This window comes from Salvelinus fontinalis, chromosome 29, assembly GCF_029448725.1.
Source record: "Salvelinus fontinalis isolate EN_2023a chromosome 29, ASM2944872v1, whole genome shotgun sequence".
Classification (NCBI taxonomy): Eukaryota; Metazoa; Chordata; class Actinopteri; order Salmoniformes; family Salmonidae; genus Salvelinus; species Salvelinus fontinalis.
In genome coordinates this window covers 18,063,696-18,088,649 of record NC_074693.1, presented here as the reverse complement: position 1 = coordinate 18,088,649, position 24,954 = coordinate 18,063,696, and the positions used below count along the sequence as shown (strand labels likewise).

Genomic DNA, 24,954 nt, shown 5'->3' with positions numbered 1-24,954 from the left:
AAACACTTAACCCACATCCCCAGCCCCCAAACACTTAACCCACACCCCCACCTCCCAAACACTTAACCCACATCCCCCCCCCCCAAACACTTAAACCACATCCCCACCCCCCAAACACTTAACCCACATCGCCAGCCCCGGATCAACACACACTGGGGTGGACAGGTGAATGTTTTCAAACATAATACATTAAGTTAGAGTTTATTGTCACTATGTCACTCACCATGTGAAGAATAACAGTGTTTTGTCAATAACCAAAGAAAAAGTAGGGCTTCTCTCACCCAGAATCTTGCGCTTCATGTGCTCTGATGACTGACAACAAGTTGTTGGTCTGTAGAAACTCACACACTGCAGGGTAACTGGAGAGAGAGAGATTTCATTCTGAACAACCCTGCATTATATCAGACTAGGATAGTAGGCCTACTCTGAAACAGTTTACATTGAATGACCACCAGGGGTCATCATTGAGCCCAAAATGAACAGCAGAACCAGATCTAGTAGGAGGGCAGTGTATGTTTCTCTCAGTAGACTGGTGTAGGCTCCATATTGTATAGCACCATATTATGACAACAGTCTCAACTATCCATCACTCCAATCCTCTGGTCTCTCAATTTATTAATCTCTTTTTTCTCCCTCACTCCCTGTCTCTCTCAAGCTCTTTTTTCCTCACTGTGTCTTAATATCAATCCCCAATCTAGCAGTAGTAGCCAGTCGTCATGGAAACAGAACGGTGCAGTCTCCCTAGGGATTGTGGGATGTTTTTTGTTTTTTTATATAAAATTTTTACAAAATGTACATCAATGTATGTACAAAGATTTTACCATATCCCAAGCCCTCCCTCCACACACCTCAGTCTACCCACCTTGATTCCCTCCAAGCCACCCACCCCAATCACCCCATATACCTAACCTACCCCACCCCCTCCCTCAGTTCGTCCTAGAAAACAACAATTGTACAGAGATATCACAACAAATAAACAAACAAAGAAAAATACAGGGGGGAAAAATCCTTTGTCTCACATACAAACAACTCAACATACAAGATACACTACATATACAACAAGTGGAGCAACAAAAACAGAAACAAATAATTCAATAAATGATCAGTAAACCTTCGACAAACTTGTTTGGACTAGGGGCCTCCCGGGTGGCGCAGTGGTCTAGGGCACTGCATCGCAGTGCTAACTGCGCCACCAGAGTCTCTGGGTTCGCCCCCAGGCTCTGTCGCAGCCGGCCGCGACCGGGAGGTCCGTGGGACGACGCACAATTGGGCTAGCGTCGTCCGGGTTAGGGAGGGTTTGGCCGGTAGGGATTTCCTTGTCTCATCGCACTCCAGCGACTCCTGTGGTGGGCCGGGTGCAGTGCGCGCTAACCAAGGGGGCCAGATGCACGGTGTTTCCTCCGACACATTGGTGCGGCTGGCTCCCGGGTTGGAGGCGCGCTGTGTTAAGAAGCAGTACGGCTGGTTGGGTTGTGCTTCGGAGGACGCATGGCTTTCGACCTTCGTCTCTCCCGTGCCCGTACGGGAGTGGTAGCGATGAGACAAGGTAGTAATTACTAGCGATTGGATAACATGAAAATTGGGGAGAAAAGGGGGTAAAAAAAAATAATAATAATAAAAATTAAAAAAACTTGTTTGGACTAGATATATTATATTGATTATATTGATGACTGTACCTATGACTGCTGGGAATACCTACTGGGAAACCTTAAAGCAGTGGGATATGGTTTAAGCTGAAATATGTGTGTGTGGTTTTACAGCTGTACAAATCCCAATTAGTCTTTGGTTGTTGTATCTCTGAAGCAGCTTGTAGTCTCCCAGTACAACATGTTTCCATCTCACCTCCAGTACGTTGTTCCTCACCTTTCCCCTGTATATCACACCTAAAGATGCACCAGATGTGAGTGTGTGTGTGTCCGTATTGGTGTCTGTGTGCGTTGTCATGTTAAAACATGTGTTACCTGTAGAAGTAGGAGCAGCCTCTGACTGTGTTGTGGCCAAAGTACTCTTGCGTCTTCTCGTTGCCAAAGTCTTCGAGTGGGTCGGCCCACAGCAGGTCACACATGGGCCCGAAAGCTGGAGGCTCCTTGAACCTGTCCAACTGGATTACAGAGACAACGACAACACAACAGATGCATTCACTGTATAGATACAATATATTCCTATCTACACAAGAGATCACAGGGATAACAGAACCTGTTCAACTGGACTAGAAAAAGAAACAGAACACAGAGAGAGAGAGAGAGAGAGAGAGAGAGAGAGAGAGAGAGAGAGAGAGGGAGAGAGAGAGAGAGGGAGAGAGAGGACAGCATGTACTGTACAGGAAGTGGAGTCAAAACAAGGGTTGAATCTCCATGGTAACCAGGGCATTGGCAGTGTGTTTGTGTGTTATAAAAAACATTTACAGTACAGTGGGCGTTGTGTCTGAACCTTTTTGATGTCGTCGAGCGTGTGGATCTCTGGCGAGAGCCCTCCATGGACACACAGGAACTGCTGGTTCATCAGAGCAGCCAGCGGCAGGCAGTCAAACGCATCCATACACGAGTCATACACCTGCTCTGAGTACTTTATCTTACCTGAAAAGGGGGAGGGGAGAGAGAGGATGGGGGCAGAGTGAAAGGACAGGGGGTGACAGAGAGAGAGAGACGGAGAGAGAAACAGAGAGAGAGAGGGAGAGAGAGATAGCAAGAGAGAGGGAGAGAGAGAAAGAAAGAAAGAGAAAGTGAGAGGGAGAGGGAGAGAGAGAGAGAGAGAGAGATGGAGAGAGTAAATCAAAACACCATGGTGAAGTAGCCAAGCACTATAGGCCAGTAGCCAAACTATGCTGTGTATGTGTGTGCTTTTGTACATGTGTACAGTATGTGTGTGTACATGTGTACAGTATGTATGTGTACATGTGTACAGTATGTGTGTGTACTGTACAGTATGTGTGTGTGTGTGTGTGTGTGTGTACATGTGTAGAATATATGTGTGTACATGTGTACAGTATGTGTATGTAATGTACAGTGTGTGTGTGTGTGCACTGTACAGTATGTGTGTGTACATGTGTACAGTATGTGTGCGTACATGTGTACAGTATGTGTGTGTATTGTACAGTATGTGTGTACACAGATACAGTATGTGTGTGTACTGTACAGTATGTGTGTACATGTGTACACTATGTGTGTGTGTACTGTACAGTATGTGTGTGTACATGTGTACAGTATGTGTGTGTACTGTACAGTATGTGTCTATATGTGTACAGTATATGTGTGTACAGTACGTGTGTGTATATGGGTACAGTATATGTGTGTACAGTACGTGTGTGTATATGTGTACAGTATGTGTGTACAGTATGTGTGTGTATATGGGTACAGTATGTGTGTACAGTACGTGTGTGTATATGGGTACAGTATATGTGTGTACAGTACGTGTGTGTATATGTGTACAGTATATGTGTGTACAGTACGTGTGTGTATATGGGTACAGTATATGTGTGTACAGTACATGTGTGTATATGGGTACAGTATATGTGTGTACAGTACGTGTGTGTATATGTGTACAGTATATGTGTGTACAGTATGTGTGTGTATATGGGTACAGTATGTGTGTGTACAGTACGTGTGTGTATATGGGTACAGTATATGTGTGTACAGTACGTGTGTGTATATGTGTACAGTATATGTGTGTACAGTACGTGTGTGTATATGGGTACAGTATATGTGTGTACAGTACATGTGTGTATATGGGTACAGTATATGTGTGTACAGTACGTGTGTGTATATGGGTACAGTATGTGTGTGTACAGTATATGTGTGTATATGTGTGTACAGTACGTGTGTGTATATGGGTACAGTATATGTGTATACAGTATGTGTGTGTATATGTGTGTACAGTACGTGTGTGTATATGGGTACAGTATATGTGTGTACAGTACGTGTGTGTATATGGGTACAGTATGTGTGTGTACAGTCTGTGTGTGTATATGTGTGTACAGTACGTGTGTGTATATGGGTACAGTATGTGTGTGTACAGTATGTGTGTGTATATGGGTACAGTATGTGAGTGTGTTTGTCAGAGAGATTATTAATGTAGAGAGAGATCATCAATACCATTTCACCAGCCTCTCTCTCTCTCTCCCCCCCCCCCTCTCTCCCTCCCTCTCTCTCTCTCTCTTTCTCCCTCCCTCCCTCTTTCTCTCTCTCTCTCTTTCTCTCTCTCTCACACACACACACAGCAGATAGTAATTGAGGGCGCCCACTATTCGCCATAAGCATCAGGGGAAATTAGACTCCTCGTCCCCTGGCCAATCACACACAGCAGACTACGTCTCTGGGCCAATCATTAAGGGCCAAATTAATTTTCTTCTAATCACCTGTTCTCTGTTCTCGGAGAGACAGGGGGGAGGATGGATGGATGAGAGGATGGAATGAGCGTTGGATGAGAAATGGATGTGAGAGATGGAACAACGGAGAAGCGAGGACACTAGTATTAAGGGAGGGGAGGAAAGGGAGGAGAACACACCCACTGGACACAGACTGGTTGAATCAACGTTTCTACTTCATTTCAATGAAATTATGTTGAACCAAAGTGGAAAAGACTCTTAGAAAAAAAGGTGCTATCTAGAACCTAACATGGTTGGGGCTCCCGAGTGGCGCAGCGGTCTAAAGTGCTGCATCTCAGTGCTAGAGGCGTCACTACAGATCCTGGTTCATTTCTAGGCTGTATCACAAACGGCTGTGATTGGGAGTCCCATAGGGCGGGGCACAATTGGCCCAGCGTCATCCGGGTTAGGGTTTGGCCGGGGTAGGCCGTCGTTGTAAATAAGAATTTGTTCTTAACTGACTTGCCTAGTTAAATAAAGGTTAAATAAATAAAATAAAACAATAAAAAATGTCCTCAAAGAAGAACCCTTTGGGGTTCCATGAAGAACCCTCTCCACAGAGGGTTCTACATGGAACCTAAAAGGGTTCTACCTAAAACCAAAAAGGGTTCTAACTGGAACCAAAAAGGTATCTCCTATGTGGATAGCCAAAGACGTTGAATTGAAGTCTGTGCTCAGTGGGCAAATACTCACATTCAGTTTTGAAAGTGAAATATTCTGTCAGGTGTCTACATTCATGGTTTCCCCGTAGAAGAAATAACGTCTTCGGGTAGAGGATTTTCAACGACCACAGATACAACACACACTGAGAGAGGAGAGAGAGGACACAGAAAGATCTGTTAGTAACAGTACGGCTCAGAGGAAAAAATGTCCAGTTAGCTGCTCACTTGATGTCAGGCTCAAAGTCCTAGATCCAAAGCTACCTGGTTAAATGTTACTAAATGTTAATTTGTTATTCTTATGTTTTATTGTATTTTAAGCATTTTTTGTTTGTGTTGCTGGAAATATTGTACATGGTTAACACCTTTTGTCTTAACTGTTAGTTAGAGCAAGTTATTTTACTTTTGGAGTTACAACACTTCCTAGTATGCAGAAAGTAATGTGCCTCTAGGAAAGTATGCAGTAGCTAGTGTGCACTAGATAGTGTGCCTCTAGGAAATATGCTGTAGGTATTGTGTCCCTAGGTAGTATGCACTAGATAGTGTGGACTAGGTAGTGTGCACTAGATAGTGTGGACTAGGTAGTGTGCACAAGATAGTGTGGACTAGATAGTGTGCACTAGGTACTGTAGTGTGCCCTCACCTCAATACTGAAGTAGCCCCGGTCCACGTAGTCCCCTAGGAAGAGGTAGCGTGTCGTCGCGGGGGAACCGCCGACCTCAAACAGCTTCATCAGGTCAAAGAACTGACCGTGGATGTCTCCACACACTGAAACACAATGTTACAACAACGTTACACTCATAGAAGTGGACATTAGAATCCTTCTAGTAATTTGAAGGGTCTCTATGCTTAGACTAACATACAACCTCAAACACAACAATGTTAAACACACAACCTCAGTACTACAGAATCACATTCCTAATACTTTAGTTTCATCTAGTCTTACAATAGATGCCAACCTGAGTATAATACTTTAGTTTCATCTAGTCTTACAATAGATGCCAACCTGAGTATAATACTTTAGTTTCATCTAGTCTTACAATAGATTACAACCTGAATATAATACCTTAGTTTCATCTAGTCTTACAATAGATGCCAACCTGAGTATAATACTTTAGTTTCATCTAGTCTTACAATAGATGCCAACCTGAATATATTCCAACCAGTCTCTGGAAGTGACAACAAAGCAGAAAGGTAAACATCAACCCTTTCTCATATCTTTCAAGTAAATTCCATGAAAATGTAAATAGTCAAATAAAAAAAGCCCTACTCTGACAGTGGTACAACCCCCACTACACTCACTCCTTTCTGTCATATGTTCCTACAGAACAAACAGCATAGAGCGTTAGGGAGAAGCGTAATGGCCTGGTGTCTGTCTGTCTGTGTGAAGCCTGCCTCCAGCCTGCCTACCACCTCTTCTCTCTAGGGACTAGCAGTAACTGTGAAAACCATAGAGTAGCTAGCTACTGTCTCTTCTCTCACTGTGTGTGTGGGATGTGTGCTATCATGGAATTATTTTACAGCTAGCGTTTCCATGGAGAAAGATACACACCAAAGCTAGCCAGTAGATACACAAGTCAAAACCAAAACAGAGCTTTTCCGCTGGTATTGTTAATGTAGGCTACAGGCAGCGGCACAAGACCATTCTCTCTTTCTCCTCTTTCATTGTCCCTCTCTCTATTTATCTGCCAAACCATCTTCTGTTCCTCTGTCAGCATCTCTCTACCTCCCGTTCCCCCGTCCCATCACTCTCTCAATTCAATTCAGTTCACCATATTATTGGCAAGGAGATTGTTTTGTAGATATTGACAAAGTACTGCTATTATTGAGAAAATCTGAAGGCGATTGATTCCATTAAGTGACATTTGGCAAAACAGTTATGATTAAGCCAAAAACAATTACTCATTATGTACATTCATTATGTACATTCATTTGAATTATAATCTCTCTTTAACCCTCCCTCTCCCTCTCTTTAACCCTACCCCCCCTCTCTTTAACCCTCCCTCTCCCTCTCTTTAACCCTCCCTCTCCCTCTCTTTAACCCTCCCTCTCCCTCTATTTAACCCTCCCTCTCCCTCTCTTTAACCCTCCCTCTCCCTCTATTTAACCCTACCTCCCCCTCTCTTTAACCCTACCTCCCCCTCTCTTTAACCCTACCTCCCCCTCTCTTTAACCCTACGTCCACCTCTCTTTAACCCTACTTCCACCTCTCTTTAACCCTACCTCCCCCTCTCTTTAACTCTACCTCCCCCGCACTTTAACCCTACCTCCCCCTCTATTTAGCCCTACCTGTCCCTCTATATAACCCTACATCTCCCTCCATTTAACACTACCTCTCTTTAACCCTACCTCCAAATCTATTTAACTCAACCTCTCCCTCTATTTAACCCCAACTCTCTTTAACCCTACCTCCAACTCTATTTAACTCAACCTCTCCCTCGATTTAACCCTACCTCCCCCTCTCTTTAACCCTACCTCCCCCCCTCTTTAACCCTACCTCCCCTTCTCTTTAACCCTACCTCCCCCTCTCTTTAACCCTACCCCCCCTCTTTAACCCTACCTCCCCTTCTCTTTAACCCTACCTCCACCTCTCTTTAACCCTACGTCCAACTCTCTTTAACCCTACCTCTCCCTCTCTTTAACCCTACGTCCCCCTGTATTAACCCCAACTCTCTTTAACTCTACCTCTCCCTCTCTTTAACCCTACGTCCCCCTGTATTAACCCCAACTCTCTTTAACCCTACACTCTCCTCCTTTCCTTCCCCCTCTCCCTCCTCACCTGTGACTGGGGCCTTTATATCCAGCATGGTCTTCTCCTTCCTCCCCACTCTCCTCCTTTCCTTCCCCCTCTCCCTCCTCACCTGTGACTGGAGCCTTTATATCCAGCATGATCCTCTCCTTCCTCCCCGCTCTCCTCCTTTCCTTCCTCCTCTCCCTCCTCACCTGTGACTGGGGCTTCTATATCCAGCATGGTCCTCTCCTGGCACAGGATGGCAGCTCCCTCATTGATGATGCGTAGGGCCACCACCTCCTCCAAACGGCCCTCCTTGGTGAGGTGAGCTTTTAGCAGGTCTACTCTAGGCTTCCCCTCACAGTCAAACACTTCCTTCATGGAGAGCCTGTGGCTCAGGGGGAAGGGGACCGCTAGAGAGAGGAGGAAGGGTAGATAGAGGAAAAAGGGAAGGGGAGAAAGATGGGGGACAGGATGAGAAAAAGGAGAAGGGAGAGAAATGTTTTTACACATTTTGTTACATTACAGCCTTATTCTAAAATGTATTAAATTAATACAATCTACACACAATACCCCATAATGACAAAGTGAAAACAGTTTTTTTCAATAAATAAATAAATAAATACAGAAGTATTCAGCCCCTTTGCTATGAGACTCGAAATTGAGCTCAGGTGCATCCTGTTTCCATTGATCATCCTTGAGATGTTTCTACAACTTGATTGGAGTCCACCTGTGGTAAATTCATTTGATTGGACATGATTTGGAAAGGCACTCTTCCTAGAGCTAGCCGCCCGGCCAAACTGATCAATCAGGGAAGAAGGGCATGGGTCAGGCAGGTGACCAAGAACCTGATGGTGACTCTAACGAAGCTCCAGAGTTCCTCTGTGGAGATGGGAGAACCTTCCAGAAGGACAACCATCTCTGCAGCACTCCACCAATCAAGCCTTTATGGTAGAGTGGCCAGACGGAAGCCACTCTTCAGTAAAAGGCACATGACAGCCTGCTTGGAGTTTGCCAAAAGGCACCTAAAGACTCTCAGACCATGAGAAACAGGATGAAACCAAGATTGAACTCTTTGGCCTGAATGCCAAGCGTCAAGTGTTGAGGAAACCAGGCACCGCTCATCACCTGGCCAATACCATCCCTACGGTGAAGCATAGTGGTAGCAGCAGCATGCTGTGGGGATGTTTTTCAGCGGCAGGGACTGGGAGACCAGTTAGGATCAAGGGAAAGATGAACAGAGCAAAGTACAGAGAGATCCTTGATGAAAACCTGCTCCAGAGCACTCAGGACCTCAGACTAGGGCAAAGGTTCACCTTCAAACAGGACGACGACCCTAAGCACACAGCCAAGACAATGCAGGAGGGGCTTCAGGACAAGTCTCTGGATGTCCTTGAGTGGCCCAGCCAGAGCCCGACGCTCCTCATCCAACCTGACAGAGCTTGAGAGAATCTGCAGAGAAGAATACAGGTGTGTCAAGCTTGAAGCGTTATACCCAATAATACTCGCAGCTGTAATCCCTGCCAAAGGTGCTTCAACAAAGTACTGAGTAAAGGGCCTGAATACTTATGTAAATGTGATATTTCCATTTTTTATTTTGAATACATTTGCAAAACTGTCTAAAACCTGTTTTTGCATTGTCATTATGGGGTATTTTATGTAGATTGCTGAATTTTAGAATAAGGCTGTAACGTAACAAAAAGTGGTCTGAATAGTTTCTGAATGCACTGTACCTACCCACAGTGCCTTTAGGAAGTATTCACACCCCTTGACTTTTTCCACATTTTGTTGAGTTACAGCCTGAATTTAAAATAGATTACATTTAGATGTTGTGTCACTGACACACAATACCCCATAATGTCAAAGTGGAATTATATTGTTACAAGTTAATTAGAAAACAAAACCTGAAATGTCTTGAGTCAATAAGTATTCAAATTCTTTGTTATGGCAAGCCTAAATAAGTTCAGGAGTAAACATTTGCTTAACAAGTCACATAATAAAGTTGCATGAAATCGCTGTGTGCAATAATAGTGTTTAACATGGTTTTTGAATGACTACTACCCTCTCTGTACCCCACATGTACAATTATCTGCAAGATCCCTATGTCAAGCAGTGAATTTCAAAGACAGATTCAACCACAAAGACCAGGGAGGTCTCCTTTGCATTGCCACAGGAAGATGTTCAGGGATTTATTTATTTGGGGCGCTACAGACGGCTATATCGGTCCACTAATACTAGTAAAGGCCCAGTGCACTACTTTTTGCACTACCTACCTACCTATCTACCTACCAGGGTTACTGCTAGCCGGCAACAGCCAAATTTGATCGCTAAAAAAATGAAAAGCCGATAAATAAACAGTTGCTGGTCAAAATGACCAGGAGAACAAAAATGCCATTCCAAAATAATGCTTTTTATTAATTGATGGAAATACGGTCTATAGGTTAATTTGCATAATTTAGTGGAATTAAATTGGCGCGTATGTATTTTTGTTAGTAATCATGTATCTTATTTATCCAACACAAATATCACATACGGAGATTATTGAAAATAATTGCTCCGACAGAGAGAGTTGCTGTGCCTCTAGCTCTTAGGAAACTTTGCAGTATCTTGTTTTTGTTAAGTGTTATTTCTTACATTATTAGCCCAGATTTTTTGGGCCGGGAAGAACTATTGGATAGTTCTCACCAGCACTACCAGCATTACGACCAGGAATACGACTTTCCCGAATCTAGTCCTTTGTTCGTACCCCCCAGGGCAATTGGACTGATTCCAGAGGCCGATCCAAAACCCCGCCGGTGGAGGAGAGGTACGCAGAGTGGTCTTCTAATCCGATTTGGGAGGTGTGCACACCTGCCACTGCTTCAGCGTATATTACTTGCTTATGTTCAGTCTCTGGATAATACAGTTGACAAGCTCAGGGCGAGGATTTCTTTCCAGAGAGACATCAGGGATTGTAACATACTCTGTTTCACGGAAACATGGCTCTCTCAGGATATACTGTCTGAGTCTGTCCAGCCAGTTGGGTTCTCAGTTCATCGCGCAAACAGTAACAAATATCTCTCCAGGAAGAAGAAGGGTGGGGGTGTATGTTTCTGTAACGCTCGTCTGATGAAGAATGAGGAGTGGACCAAAGCGCAGCGTTGTACGTGTTCATGATTTTTATTTAACTCAGAACACTACGAACAAAAATAACAACGAGACAAACAAACAGTTCTGTAAGGTAACCAAACTAAACAGAAAACAACTACCCACAAACACAGGTGGGAAAAGGATACCTAAGTATGGTTCTCAATCAGAGACAACGATAGACAGCTGCCTCTGATTGAGAACCACACCCGGCCAAACACACAGAAATAGAAAACATAGAACACAAAACATAGAATGCCCACCCCAACTCACGCCCTGACCAAACCAAAATAGAGACATAAAAAGGATCTCTAAGGTCAGGGCGTGACAGTTTCATGATTAACGACTTATGGTGTGACTGTGATAACATACAGGAACTCAAGTCCTTTTGTTCACCCGACCTAGAATACTTCACAATCAAATGTCGACCGTATTATCTCCCAAGAGAATTCTCTTCGGTTATAGTCAAAGCCGTGTATATCCTCCCTCAAGCTGATACCACGATGGCCCTCAAAGAACTCCACTGGACTTTATGCAAACTGGAAACCACATATCCTGAGGCCGTATTTATTGTAGCTGGGGATTTTAACAAAGCAATTTTGAGAAAAAGGCTGCCGAACTTCTATGAAAACATTGACTGATGTACTCGCACTTCTAAAACACTTGACCATTATTCCTCCAACTTCCGGGATGCCTACAAGGCCCTCCCCTGCCCTCCTTTCAGCAAATCTGATCACGACTCCATTTTGCTCCTCCCTTCCTATAGGCAGAAACTCAAACAGGAAGGACTATTCAACACTGGTCTGACCAATCGGAATCTACGCTTCAAGATTGTTTTGATCACGCGGACTAGGATATAGTACGGGTAGCCTCCGAGAATAATGTAGACGAATACACTGATACGGTGACTGAGTTTATCAGGTGATGGAGATGTTGTACCCACTGTGACTATTAAACCTACCCTAACCAGAAACCGTAGATAGATGGCAGCATTCGCTCAAAACTGAAAGCGGAAACCATCACATTAAACCATGGCAAGGTGATTGGAAATATGGTTGAATACAAACAGTGTAGTCATTCCCTCCATAAGGCAATCAAACAGGCAAACGATCAGAATAGAGACAAAGTGGAGTTGCAATTCAACGGCTCAGACACGAGCAGGGTCCACAGACAATCACGGACTACAAAGGGAAAACCAGCCACGTCGCAAACACCGACGTCTTGCTTCTGGACAAGCTTAACACCTTAGTCGCCCGCTTTGAGGATAACACAACGCCACTGACGCGACCCGCTACCAAGGACTGTGTGCTCTCCTTTCCGTGGCCGACGTGAGTAAGACATTTAAGCATGTTAACCCTCGCAAGGATGCCAGCCAAGACGGCATCCATAGCTGCGTCTTCAGTGAATGCGCAGACCAGCTGGCTAGAGTGTTTACGGACATATTCAATCTCTCCCTATCCCAGTCTAAAGTCGTGGCCAAAAGTTTTGAGAATGACACAAATATTAATTTCCACAAAGTTTGCTGCTTCAGTGTCTTTAGATATTTTTGTCAGATGATACTATGGAATACTGAAGTATAATTACAAGCATTTCTGTAAAGGAGTGCGTAACTGGCTGCAGGGAAGTCAGGCGCAGGTGAGCAGAAATAGCAAACGGAGCCCTTTATTGAGGCGAACAAAACACGGTACTCAGAAAACTAAACACACACGGGTTACAATAACCCGGCGCAAACCAGCAGGGAGCACACATACATTTACATATAACAATTCCACACACAGACATGGGGGGAAACTGAGGGCTATATGCAAGACGAGTAATGAGGGAATGTAAACCAGGTGTGCGGGAAAACAAGACAAATGGAAAATTAAAGATGGATCGGCGAAGGCTAGAAGACCGGTGACGTCGACCGCCGAACGCCGCCTGAACAAGGAGAGGGACCGACCTCGGCGGAAGTCGTGACAATTTCATAAGTGTCAAGGACTTTTGTTGACAATTACATGAAGTTGATGCAAAGAGTAAGTATTTGCAGTGTTGACCCTTCTTTTTCAAGACCTCTGCAATCCGCCCTGGCATGCTGTCAATTAACTTCTGGGCCACATCCTGACTGATTTCAGCCCATTGTTGCATAATCAATGCTTGGAGTTTGTCAGAATTTGTGGGTTTTTGTTCGTCCACCCGCCTCTTGAGGATTGACCACAAGTTCTCAATGGGATTAAGGTCTGGGGAGTTTCCTGGCCATGGACCCAAAATATCAATGTTTTGTTCCCCAAACCACTTAGTTATCACTTTTGCCTTATGGCAAGGTGCTCCATCATGCTGGAAAAGGCATTGTTCGTCACCAAACTGTTCCTGGATGGTTGGGAGAAGTTGCTCTCTGAGGATGTGTTGGTACCATTCTTTATTCATGGCTGTGTTCTTAGGTAAAATTGTGAGTGAGCCTACTCCCTTGGCTGAGAATGCTTTACTGTTGGCATGACACAGGACTGATGGTAGCGCTCACCTTGTCTTCTCTGGACAAGCTTTTTTCCGGATGCCCCAAACAATCGGAAAGGGGATTCATCAGAGAAAATGACTTTACCCCAATCCTCAGCAGTCCAATCCCTGTACCTTTTGCAGAAAATCAGTCTATCCCTGATGTTTTTCCTGGAGAGAAGTGGCTTCTTTGCTGCCCTCTTGACACCAGGCCATCCTCCAAAAGTCCTCGCCTCACTGTGCATGCAGATGCACTCACACCTGCCTGCTGCCATTCCTGAGCAAGCTCTGTACTGGTGGTGCCCCGATCCCACAGCTGAATCAACTTTAGGAGACGTCTTGGCGCTTGCTGGACTTTCTTGGGCGCCCTGAAGCCTTCTTCACAACAATTGAACCGCTCTCCTTGAAGTTCTTGATGATCCGATAAATGGTTGATTTAGGTGCAATCTTACTGGCAGCAATATCCTTGCCTGTGAAGCCCTTTTTGTGCAAAGCAATGATGACGACACCTGTTTCCTTGCAGGTAATCACGGTTGACAGAGGAAGAACAATGATTCCAAGCACCACCTTCCTTTTGAAGCTTCCAGTCTGTTATTCAAACTCAATCAGCATGAACGAGTGATCTCCAGCCTTGTCCTCGTCAACACTCACACCTGTATTAATGAGAGAATCACTGACATGATGTAGGCTGGTCCTTTTGTGGCAGGGCTGAAATGCAGTGGAAATGTTTTTTGGGGATTCAGTTAATTTGCATGGCAAAGAGGGACTTTGCAATTCATCTGATCACTCTTCATAACATTCTGGAGTATATGCAAATTGCCATCAATATTACTGTCCCAACATGCTTCAAAATGTCCACTACACTATTGTTCCTGTACACAAGAAAGCAAAGGTAACTGAACTAAATTACTATCGCCCCGTAGCACTCACTTCTGTCATCATGAAGTGCTTTGAGAGACTAGTCAAGGATCATATCACCTCTACCTTACCTGACACCCTATTTTCCTGGTGCCAGGAAAATAACCTCTCACCCAATGTCAACAAAGCAAAGGAGCTGATTGTGGACTTCAGGAAACAGAAAAGGGAGCATCCCCCAATCCACATCAATGGGACCGCAGTGGAGAAGGTTGAAAGCTTCAAGTTCCTCAGCCTATACATCACTGTATACATCAAACTGAAATGGTCCACCCACACAGTGTGGTGAAGAAGGCGCAACCTCAGGAGGCTGAAGAAATTTGGCTTGGCACCTAAAACCCTCACAAACCTTTACAGATGCACAATTGAGAGCATCCTGTTGGACTGTATCACCGCCTGGTACGGTAACTGCATCGCCCGCAACTGCAAGGCTCTCCAGAGGGGGGTGTGGTCTGCCCAACGCATCACCGGGGGAAACTACCTGCCCTTCAGGACACCTACAGCACCCAATGTCATAGGAAGGCCAAAAAAATCATCATGGACAACAACCACCCGAGCTACTGCCTGTTTACCCAGCTATCATTCAGAAGGCGAGGTCAGTACAGGTGCATCAAAGCTGGGACTTTGACTGAAAAACAGCTTCTATCTCAAGGCCATCAGATTGTTAAATATTGTTAAATAATCATCACTATCACATTATAAACATAGACCTGAAATAACTGACCACTTTAATAATGGAACACTAGTCACTTTAATAATGTTTACATATTTTGCATTACTCATCTCATATGTAAACTACTGGTCAAAATTTTAGAACACCTCCTCATTCAAGGTTTATCTTTATTTTGAATATTTTCTATGTTGTAGAACAATAGTGAAGACATCAATAATATGAAATAACACATATGGAATCATGCAGTAACCAAAAAAGTGTTAAACAAATTAAAATATATTTTATATTTGAGATTCTTCAAATAGCCACCCTTTTCTTTGATGACAGCTTTGCACACTCTTGGCATTCTCTCAACCAGCTTCATGAGGTAGTCACTTGGAATGCATTTCAATTAAACGGTTTGCCTTCTTAAAAGTTCATTTGTTGAATTTCTTTCCTTCTTAATGTGTTTGAGGCAATCATTTGTGTTGTGACCAGGTATGTAGGGTATACAGAAGACAGCCCTATTTGGTAAAATACCAAGTCCATATTATGGCAAGAACAGCTCAAATAAGCAAAGAGAAACGACAGTCCATCATTACTTTAAGACATGAAGGTCAGTCAATACGGAACATTTTAAGAACTTTGAAAGTTTCTTCAAGTGCAATCACAACAACCATCAGGTGCTATGATGAAACTGTCTCTCATGAGGACCGCCACAGGAATGGAAGACCCAGAGTTACCTCTGCTGCAGAGGATACGTTCATTAGTTACCAGCCTCAGAAATTGCAGCTCAAATAAATGCTTCACAGAATTAAAGTAACAGACACATCTCAACATCAACTGTTCAGAGGAGACTGTGTGAATCAGGCCTTCATGGTCGAATTTCTGCAAAGAAACCACTACTAAAGGACACCAATAAGAAGAAGAGACTTGCTTGGGCAAAGAAACACGAGCAATGGACATTAGACCGGTGGAAATGTGTCCTTTGGTCTGGAGTCCAAATTGGATATTTTTGGTTCCGCGGTGTGGGTGAATGGATGCGTATTTCCCACCATGAAGCATGGAGGAGGAGGTGTTATGGTGTGCTTTGCTGGTGACACTGTCTGTGAATTATTTAGAATTCAAGGCATACTTAACCAGCATGGCTACCACAGCATTCTGTAAAGATACGCCATCCCATCTGTTTTGAGCTTAGTGGGACTATCATTTGTAGTGTATATACTGTATTTTATCCTATTCTACTCTATCTGACATTGCTCGCCCAAATATTTATTTATTCTTCATCCCATTCCTTACTTCAGATTTGTGTGTATTGTTGTGAAATTGATAGATATTACTGTTAGATATTACTGCACTTTTAGAGCTAGAAACAGAATTTTGCTACACCCACAATAACATCTACTAAACACGTACATGTGACAAATCAAATTTGATTTGATTTTGAGATGGATTTCTCCTAAAGCTCCAAAGCTGGTTGCTGCTGGAGTAAACATGTGCTTTAATAGACCCATTATTTACGCAACAATTCTAAATTGAATCACGTGTTAAAAACAGTTTTGATGCACGATTAAAAATAGCAAATATTTTTATTTCTCAACTGGTAATTGAAGCGTGCCACCCATTCACCATTCAAGTGCAGCTAACAGGCATCAACCACCATAATGTGAGCTAAAGGCAGCATGCATATTGAAACTTGAATGATTTATTTCATATTATCAGGCATGTCTTACCTTGTTTCAAAGTGGCCTGCAGGCAAAATCCGATCATGGTAATGTCGAGGCAATTATTTTGAAAAGAAGTTTCAAGTTTGGGGAAGCTTACAATTTCCCCTACCATTTCTACCGGCCAGTTAGGATTTTCATATGCACATTTTTGTGGAACAGTTTAATTTCAATAACAACATTCTTGCTTCTCAAAATCATTATAACGTGGTTAATTATAAAATCTGACTTAACATGATAAAAATGTAAAAGTTAAAAGTCCACTAATGTGAGATCACCAGCCTCTGCCTTATGGACACATAGATACACCGTGATCCATTGGAGGCTAAAGAAATGAGTGCATGGAACTCATAGCCTATAGGCCAATGCAGCAGTAGGCCTATAACTATTGCTCTTTCACAATGAGGATTGGTGATAATCGAGGGGGGGATTGTTGGGAAGATTTTTCTTACTGTAAGGAACTATAGTTTTAATATATTTTCATTCGCAATGGATGCAAAAAAACAACAACATTTTCCTCCAATTCCGCGTATGAGGCATGAGACAGACTTGCCTATATCTTCACCACACACCCCTCTCCTTCTTCTTGTCTCAACATTTTAAATTATACTCAAGACATTGTCTTCACACATATTTTAGATGCTTTTCACTGACAGCCGCAACTGCCCAAATTATGGGTTTCCCAAATGTATTTTTACATTTTATTTATTTGACCTTTATTTAACTAGGCAGGTCAGTTAAGAACCAATACTTATTTTCAATTACGGCCTAGGAACAGTGGGTTAACTGCTTTGTTTAGGGGCAGAATGTAACGTCCTGACCAGAGTTCTTATGTGTTTTGCTTGTTTCGTGAGCTGGGTGGGAATTCTATGTTGTGTGTCTAGTTCGTCTGTTTCTGTGTTCAGCCTAATATGGTTCTCAATCAGAGACAGCTGTCAATCGTTGTCCCTGATTGAGAATCATATATAGGTGGCTTGTTTTGTGTTGGGGATTGTGGGTGGTTGTTTCCTGTCTTTGTGTTTAGTCTGCACCAGCTAGGACTGTATCGGTTTGCCACTTTTTGTTATTTTGTACCATTGTAAGTGTTCACTGTTTCGTTTAATTAAACATGTTGAGCACTGGCTACGTTGCTTGTTGGTCCGATCCCTGCTACACTCTCTCTTCTCGTGAAGAGAGGGAAGGCAACCGTTACAGAACTACCCACCAAACTCGGACCAAGCAGCATGGCAACGGGCAACAGCGACAGCAGCAGCAGCAGCAGCAGGAGAGGCTGCACTATTTGGAGAAATTGACATGGGAGGACGACCTAGATGGCAAAGGACCCTGGGCAGAGCCAGGGGAATATCGCCGCCCCAAAGAAGAGCTGGAGGCAGCGAAGGCGGAGAGGCGCTATTATGAGGCGCTAGCACGGCAGAGCGGCTGGAGGCCCGAGAGGCAGCCCCAAAAATGTCTTGGGGGGGGGGGGGGGGACACGGGGAGTGGCAGAGTCAGGAGTCAGACCTGAGCCAACTCCCCCTGCTTACCGTAAGGAGCCGGTCAGGGCGGAATTGGAGGTGAGCGACGCAGAGACAGTGAAGGAGTTAATGGGGAAATTGGAGGAGAGAGTTATGAGGGAGGTGCTGGTTTGGTGCATAAGGCACGACATCCGCCCGACTGAACGTGTCGGGGAGTTGATGTCACCGGGAACAGCTCTTCATACTCGTCCTGAGGTGCGTGCTAGCCATCTGGTTAAGACTGTGCCAGCCTCACGCACCAGGCCTCCTGTGCGCCTTCCTAGCCCTGCACGTCCTCTGCCAGCTCGCCGCTACAGCTCTCCCAGCCGTGCTTCCAGGGGAGAGAGAGGGCGTCGTCCCGGGCAGGCACCGTGTTATGCGGTGGAGCGCACGGTGTCCCCGGTGCGTGCGCTTAGCCCGGTGCGCAATATCTCAGCTCCCCACGTCTGCCGGGCTAGGGTGAAGATCCAGCCAGGGCGGATGGTGCCAGCCCTGCTCTCAAGACCTCCAGTGCGTCTTCACGGTCCGGTCTGTCCAGTACCACCAGTGCCTACACCACGCACTATGTTTCCAGTGCGTCTCCAGAGCCCAGTTCCTCCTCCACACACTCTCCCTATGGTGCGTGTCTCCAGCCCAGTGCCTCCAGTTCCGGCACCACGCACCAAGCCTCCTGTGCGTCTCCAGAGCCCTGTACACACTGGTCCTTCTCCCCGCACTCGCCCTGAGGTGCGTGCCCTCAGTCCGGTACCACCAGTTCCGGCACCACGCACCAGGCCTATAGTGCGCTTTGAGAAACCAGTGTGCCCTGTTCCTGCTCCCCGCACTAGCCTTGAGGTGCGTGTCTCCAGTCCGGTACCACCAGTTCCGGCACCACGCACCAGGCCTACTGTGCGCCTCAGCAGGTCAGAGTCGGCCGTCTGCCCAACGCCGCCTGCACTGCTCGTCTGCCCAGCACCGTCTGAGCTGCCTGCCTGCCCAGCACCATCTGAGCCATCCGTCTGCCCAGCACCATCTGAGCCGTCCGTCTGCCCAGCGCCATCTGAGCCGTCCGTCTGCCCAGCGCCTTCTGAGCCGTCCGTCTGCCCAGCGCCATCTGAGCCGTCCGTCTGCCCAGCGCCATCTGAGCCGTCGGTCTGCCCAGCGCCATCTGAGCCGTCGGTCTGCCCAGCGCCATCTGAGCCGTCCGTCTGCCCAGCGCCATCTGAGCCGCCCGTCTGCCCAGCGCCATCTGAGCCGTCCGTCTGCCCAGCGCCATCTGAGCCGTCCGTCTGCCCAGCTCCATCTGAGCCATCCGTCTGCCCAGCGCCATCTGAGCCGTCCGTCTGTCCCGAGCCATTAGAGCCGTCCGTCAGTCAGGAGCCGCTAGAGCCGCCAGTCAGGAGCCGCCAGCCAGTCAGGAGCCGCCAGCCAGTCAGGAGCCGCCAGCCAGTCAGGAGCCGCCAGAGCCGCCAGCCAGTCAGGAGCTGCCAGAGCCGCCAGCCAGTCAGGAGCTGCCAGAGCCGCCAGCCAGTCAGGAGCTCCATGAGCTGCCCTCCAGTCATGAGCTGCCCTCCAGTCATGAGCTGCCCTCCAGTCATGAGCTGCCCTCCAGTCATGAGCTGCCCTCCAGTCATGAGCTGCTCTACAGTCATGAGCTGCCCTACAGTCATGAGCTGCCCTACAGTCATGAGCTGCCCTACAGTCATGAGCGGCCCTACAGTCATGAGCGGCCCTACAGTCATGAGCGGCCCTACAGTCATGAGCGGCCCTACAGTCATGAGCGGCCCTACAGTCATGAGCTGCCACTCAGTCCGGAGCTGCCACTCAGTCCGGAGCTGCCACTCAGTCCGGAGCTGCCACTCAGTCCGGAGCTGCCATTAGTCCGGAGCTGCCTCTCTGTCCGGAGTTGCCCCTCTGTCTTGAGCTACCTCTCTGTCCTGAGCTACCTCTCTGTCCTGAGCTACCTCTCTGTCCTGAGCTACCTCCTAAATCATGTGGGGGCCTTGGGGAGGATTCTTAGGCCGAGGTCGTGGGCGAGGGTCGCCACTCAAAGGACGCTAAGGACGGGGACAAAGACAGTGGTGGAGTGGTGTCCTCGTCCTGCGCCGGAGCCGCCACCGCGGACAGATGCCCACCCAGGCCCTCCTCTTGAGTTTTAGGGGTGCGTTCGGAGTCTGCACCTCAGGAGGGGGGTACTGTAACGTCCTGACCAGAGTTCTTATGTGTTTTGCTTGTTTAGTGTTGGTCAGGACGTGAGCTGGGTGGGAATTCTATGTTGTGTTTCTAGTTCGTCTGTTTCTGTGTTCAGCCTAATATGGTTCTCAATCAGAGACAGCTGTCAATCGTTGTCCCTGATTGAGAATCATATATAGGTGGCTTGTTTTGTGTTGGGGATTGTGGGTGGTTGTTTCCTGTCTTTGTGTTTTGTCTGCACCAGCTAGGACTGTATCTGTTTGTCACTTTTTGTTATTTTGTATCATTGTAAGTGTTCACTGTTTCGTTTAATTAAACATGTTGAGCACTGGCTACGCTGCGTGTTGGTCCGATCCTCTTCTCATGAAGAGAGGGAAGGCAACCGTTACACAGAACCACAGATATAGGCTTACGAGCTTGTGACAATCCACAGCTATAAAAAAAAGAAAAAGCTAATGATCCTTGATTCCTCTGTGGCTAAATCATGCCTTCTGTTGAAGTATTTCTAATTATTTTATTTATTTATGTATAGATAGGAGTAATTATATAATTTATTTCCATTTACAATGGGACCCTGCTATGCCATTTATCTCCTGTTCTATTGGTGTACAGCAGACATTTAGCCATCCATAACTGGCTACGGGACTATTGCAGCTCTGTGGGTGTAAAATGTATTGACAATTTTGATACCTTATGGAAACAAAGCTCGTATTATAAGGAGGATGGGATCCACCCAAATCATTTGTGTTCCTGGATCCTTTCACAGCATTATAAGGCTGCGTTGAGACAATGACTTTTCAAGGACCCAAGCCCAGCTCATTTAATCTCTACCATCGTGTCACTGAGTTGTCATAATGCTTCAGCAAATGAACATTAAACCAGGGGCATTGGCAGACACAATGTGAATAACCTAATTTATTTCCCTCTTACTGCCCTGAATGTCTCTGCTGATCCCACAGCTATTGTATGCAGTAATCATGTGCCTATGAACCAGAGTGATTACTGTCAGCACTAAGGCAATGTGGCCTAGTAGGAAGTCCACTGTGTGCAATCAAGCATTCCAGAAAAAAGTGCTGAAAATAGCCCGAGTTAACATATGTAGCTAAAGAAACAAGGTCCATTAAAACAATCATTTGTTAGTAACAGATGACATTCATATTCTGACAATCTCTGAAACTCACTTAGATAATACCTTTTGATGATACAGTGGTAGGAATACATGGTTATAACATCTACCGAAAATACAGAAATGTCAAAGGTGGAGGTGTGGCTGTTTTTATTCAGAACCACATTCCTGTAAAGCTTAGAGAGGATCTCATGTTAAATACTGTTGAAGTAATATGGCTACAGGTTCATCTGCCTCACCTAAATAAAGCCCATTCTTGTGGGAAGCTGCTATAGACCACCAAGTGTTGACAGTCAGTATTTTGATAATATGTGTGAAATGCTTGATAATGTAGGTGATATCATCAGATAAGTATATTTTCTGGGTGATTTCAATATTGACTGGCTTTCATCAGGCTGCCCACTTAAGAGTAAGCTTCAAACTGTAACCAGTGCCTGCAACCTTGTTCAGGATATCAGTCAACCTACCAGGGTAGTTACAAACAGCACAGGACATAAATCATCAACGTGTATTGATCACATCTGTACTAATGCTGCAGATATTTGCTTTAAAGCAGAATCCAAATCCATAGGATGTAGTGATCACAATATAGTAGCCATATCTACGAAAACCAAAGTTCCAAAGGCTGGGCCTAATATAGTGTATAAGAGGTCAAGTTTTGTAGTGATTTATATGTTGATGATGTAAATAATATTTGTTGGTCTGTGGTGTGTAATGAGGAGCAACCAGACGCTGCACTTGACGAATTTATGAAATTGCTTATTCCAGTTTCTAATAAGCACCCATTAAGAAAATGACTGTTAAAACATACTTTTTTCAATCTTTACTAACGACATGCCACTGGCTTTGTATGCGGATGACTCAACACTATTCACATCAGCTATTACAGAGACTGAAATGACTCAACACTATTCACATCAGCTATTACAGAGACTGAAATGACTCAACACTATTCACATCAGCTATTACAGAGACTGAAATGACTCAACACTATTCACATCAGCTATTACAGAGACTGAAATGACTCAACACTATATACATCAGCTACTACAGAGAATGAAATGACTCAACACTATATACATCAGCTACTACAGAGACTGAAATGACTGTAACACTTAACAAAGTGTTGCAGTTAGTTTCAGAGTGGGTGGCAAGGAATCAGTTAGTCCTAAATATTTCCAAAACTAAAAGCATTGTATTTGGGACAAATCATTCACTAAAACCTCAAATAAATCTTGTAAAGAATAATGTGGATATTGAGCAAGTTGAGGTGTCTAAACTGCTTGGAGTAACCCTGGATTGTAAACTGTCATGGTTAAAACATATTGATACAACAGTATCTAAAATGGGGAGAAGTCTGTCCATAATAATGAGCTGCTCTACCTTCTTAACAGCGCTGACTCCTCCTACAAGCCCTCGTTTTGTAGCACCTGGACTACTGTTCAGTCGTGTGGTCAGGTGGCACAAAGAGGGACTTAGGAAAACTACAGTTGGCTCAGAACAGGGAAGCACGGCTGGCCCTTGGATGTACACAGAGAGCAAACATTAATAATATGGATGTCAGTCTCTCCTGGCTCAAAGTGAAGGAGAGATTGACTTCATCGCTACTTGTATTTGTGACATTTATTTATTTATTTATTTTACCAGGTAGGCTAGTTGAGAACAAGTTCTCATTTACAACTGCGACCTGGCCAAGATAAAGCAAAGCAGTGCGACGCAAACAACAACACAGAGTTACACATGGAATAAACAAGCGTACAGTCAATAACACAATATAAAAAAAGAAAGTCTATATACAGTGTGTGCAAATGGCGTGAGGAGGTAGGCAATAAATAGGCCATAGTAGCGAAGTAATTACAATTTAGCAGATTATCACTGGAGTGATAGATGAGCAGATGGTGATGTGCAAAACAGCAGAAAGTAAATAAAAACAATATGGGGATGAGGTAGGTAGATTGGGTGGGCTATTTACAGATGGGCTGTGTACAGCTGCAGCGATTGGTTAGCTGCTCCGATAGCTGATGTTTAAAGTTAGTGAGGGAAATATATGTCTCGTTGTTGAATGCACCGAGCTTTCTGTTTGACGTACTGGCACACAGCCCGGAAACCCATGCATACCCCACAACACATGCCACTAGAGGTCTCTTCACTGCCCCCCCAAGTCCAGACCAGACAATGGGGGGCGAACAGTTCTACTGTGAACAGTTCTTCTATTCTACATCAAGTAACTCATGCAAACAGTCAAATTTGATTTAAAAAAAACAGATAAAAACACACCTTATGGAACAGCAGGGACTGTAAAGCAACACAAACATAGGCAGAGACACATGCACACACACGATAACATCTGCACTATACACACGTACACATTGACTTTGCATTGTAGATACAGTATGTGGTAGTAGAGTAGTGACCTGAGGGCAGACACTTAGTGTGTTGTGAAATCTGTTGTGAATGTATTGTAAATTTTAAAAAATTGTATAACTGCCTTAATTTTGCTGGACCCCAGGAAGAGTATTGGGGATCCATAATAAATACAAATATCAACTTTTTTTTGTTGTCGAGAAGCCAAAGGCAAAATCCTAGTCATATTAGCAACCCATACTATTTGTTGCATTCTCTCTTTCTTAATGTTTAACATATGGAACCGCTATCAGGTGCACTGTTAAGAATGGTGTTTTCCCGAGAATAAATCTATCTGTCTACCTCCACCCATCTCTCCACACAGTACCAAGTTGAGGTAATAAACAACATCACAGCACATTCAGGAACACCCTCCCCTCCTCTCATCTCCTCTCCTCTCTTCTCCTCTCTTCTCTTCTTCTCTCCCCTCCTCTCTTCTCCTCTCCCCTCCTCTCTCCTCCCCTCTCCCCTCCTCTCATCTCCCCTCCTCTCTCCTCCTCTCTTATCCTCCCCTCTCCTCTCCCCTCTTCTCCTCTCTTCTCCTCCCCTCTCCTCTCTTCTCCTCCCCTCTCTTCTTCTCTCCCCTCCCCTCCTCAACTCTCCTCTCTTCTCCTCTCCCCTCCTCTCTTCTCCTCTCCCACCCCCTCCTCTCCTCTCCTCTCCTCCCCTCCCCTCTCCCCTCCTCTCTTCTCCCCTCCCCTCCTCTCCTCTCCTCTCCCCTCCTCTATCCTCTCCCCTCCTCTCTTCTCCTCCCTCTCCTCTCCCCTCTTCTCCTCTCCCATCCCCTCCTCCCCTCTCCTCTCTTCTCCCCTCCTCTCTTCTCCTCTCCTCTCCCCTCCTCCCCTCCTCTCTTTTCTTCTCCTCTCTTCTCCTCTCCTCTCCTCTCCTCTCGTCTCCTCTGCCCTCTCCTCTCCCCCCTCCTCTCTTCTCCTCTCCTCCCCTCCTCTCTCCTCTCCCCTCCCCTCTCCCCTCCCCCATCCCCTCTTCTACTCTTCTCTTCTCTCCTCTCCCCTTCTCTCATCTCACCTCCCCTCCTCTCCTCTCTCCTCTTCTGCTCTCCCCTCTTTGTCTCTCCTCTCCCCTCCTCTCTTTTCCTCTCCCCTCCACTTTTCTCGTCT

The 24,954-nt window shown here is 45.3% G+C and overlaps 1 protein-coding gene across 5 annotated transcripts in view; it reads right to left on the bottom strand.

Annotated features, from left to right (window-relative positions):
• LOC129827534 (protein phosphatase 3 catalytic subunit alpha-like) overlaps positions 1–24,954 on the bottom strand; it is a 68,812-nt gene that overhangs the window by 28,935 nt on the left and 14,923 nt on the right. For 3 of the 5 annotated variants that reach the window (XM_055888458.1, XM_055888460.1, XM_055888459.1), the window contains exons 2-7: positions 7,966–8,166; positions 5,666–5,790; positions 5,057–5,168; positions 2,431–2,576; positions 1,962–2,101; positions 282–359 (exon numbers count right to left, since the gene is read on the bottom strand). In XM_055888458.1, coding sequence (XP_055744433.1) covers positions 282–359; positions 1,962–2,101; positions 2,431–2,576; positions 5,057–5,168; positions 5,666–5,790; positions 7,966–8,166 — 802 coding nt within the window. Of the gene's footprint in view, positions 1–281; positions 360–1,961; positions 2,102–2,430; positions 2,577–5,056; positions 5,169–5,665; positions 5,791–7,801; positions 7,845–7,965; positions 8,167–9,069; positions 9,206–24,954 lie in introns of those variants that run through there. The other 2 variants (XM_055888461.1, XM_055888462.1) reach the window with 2 other exon arrangements.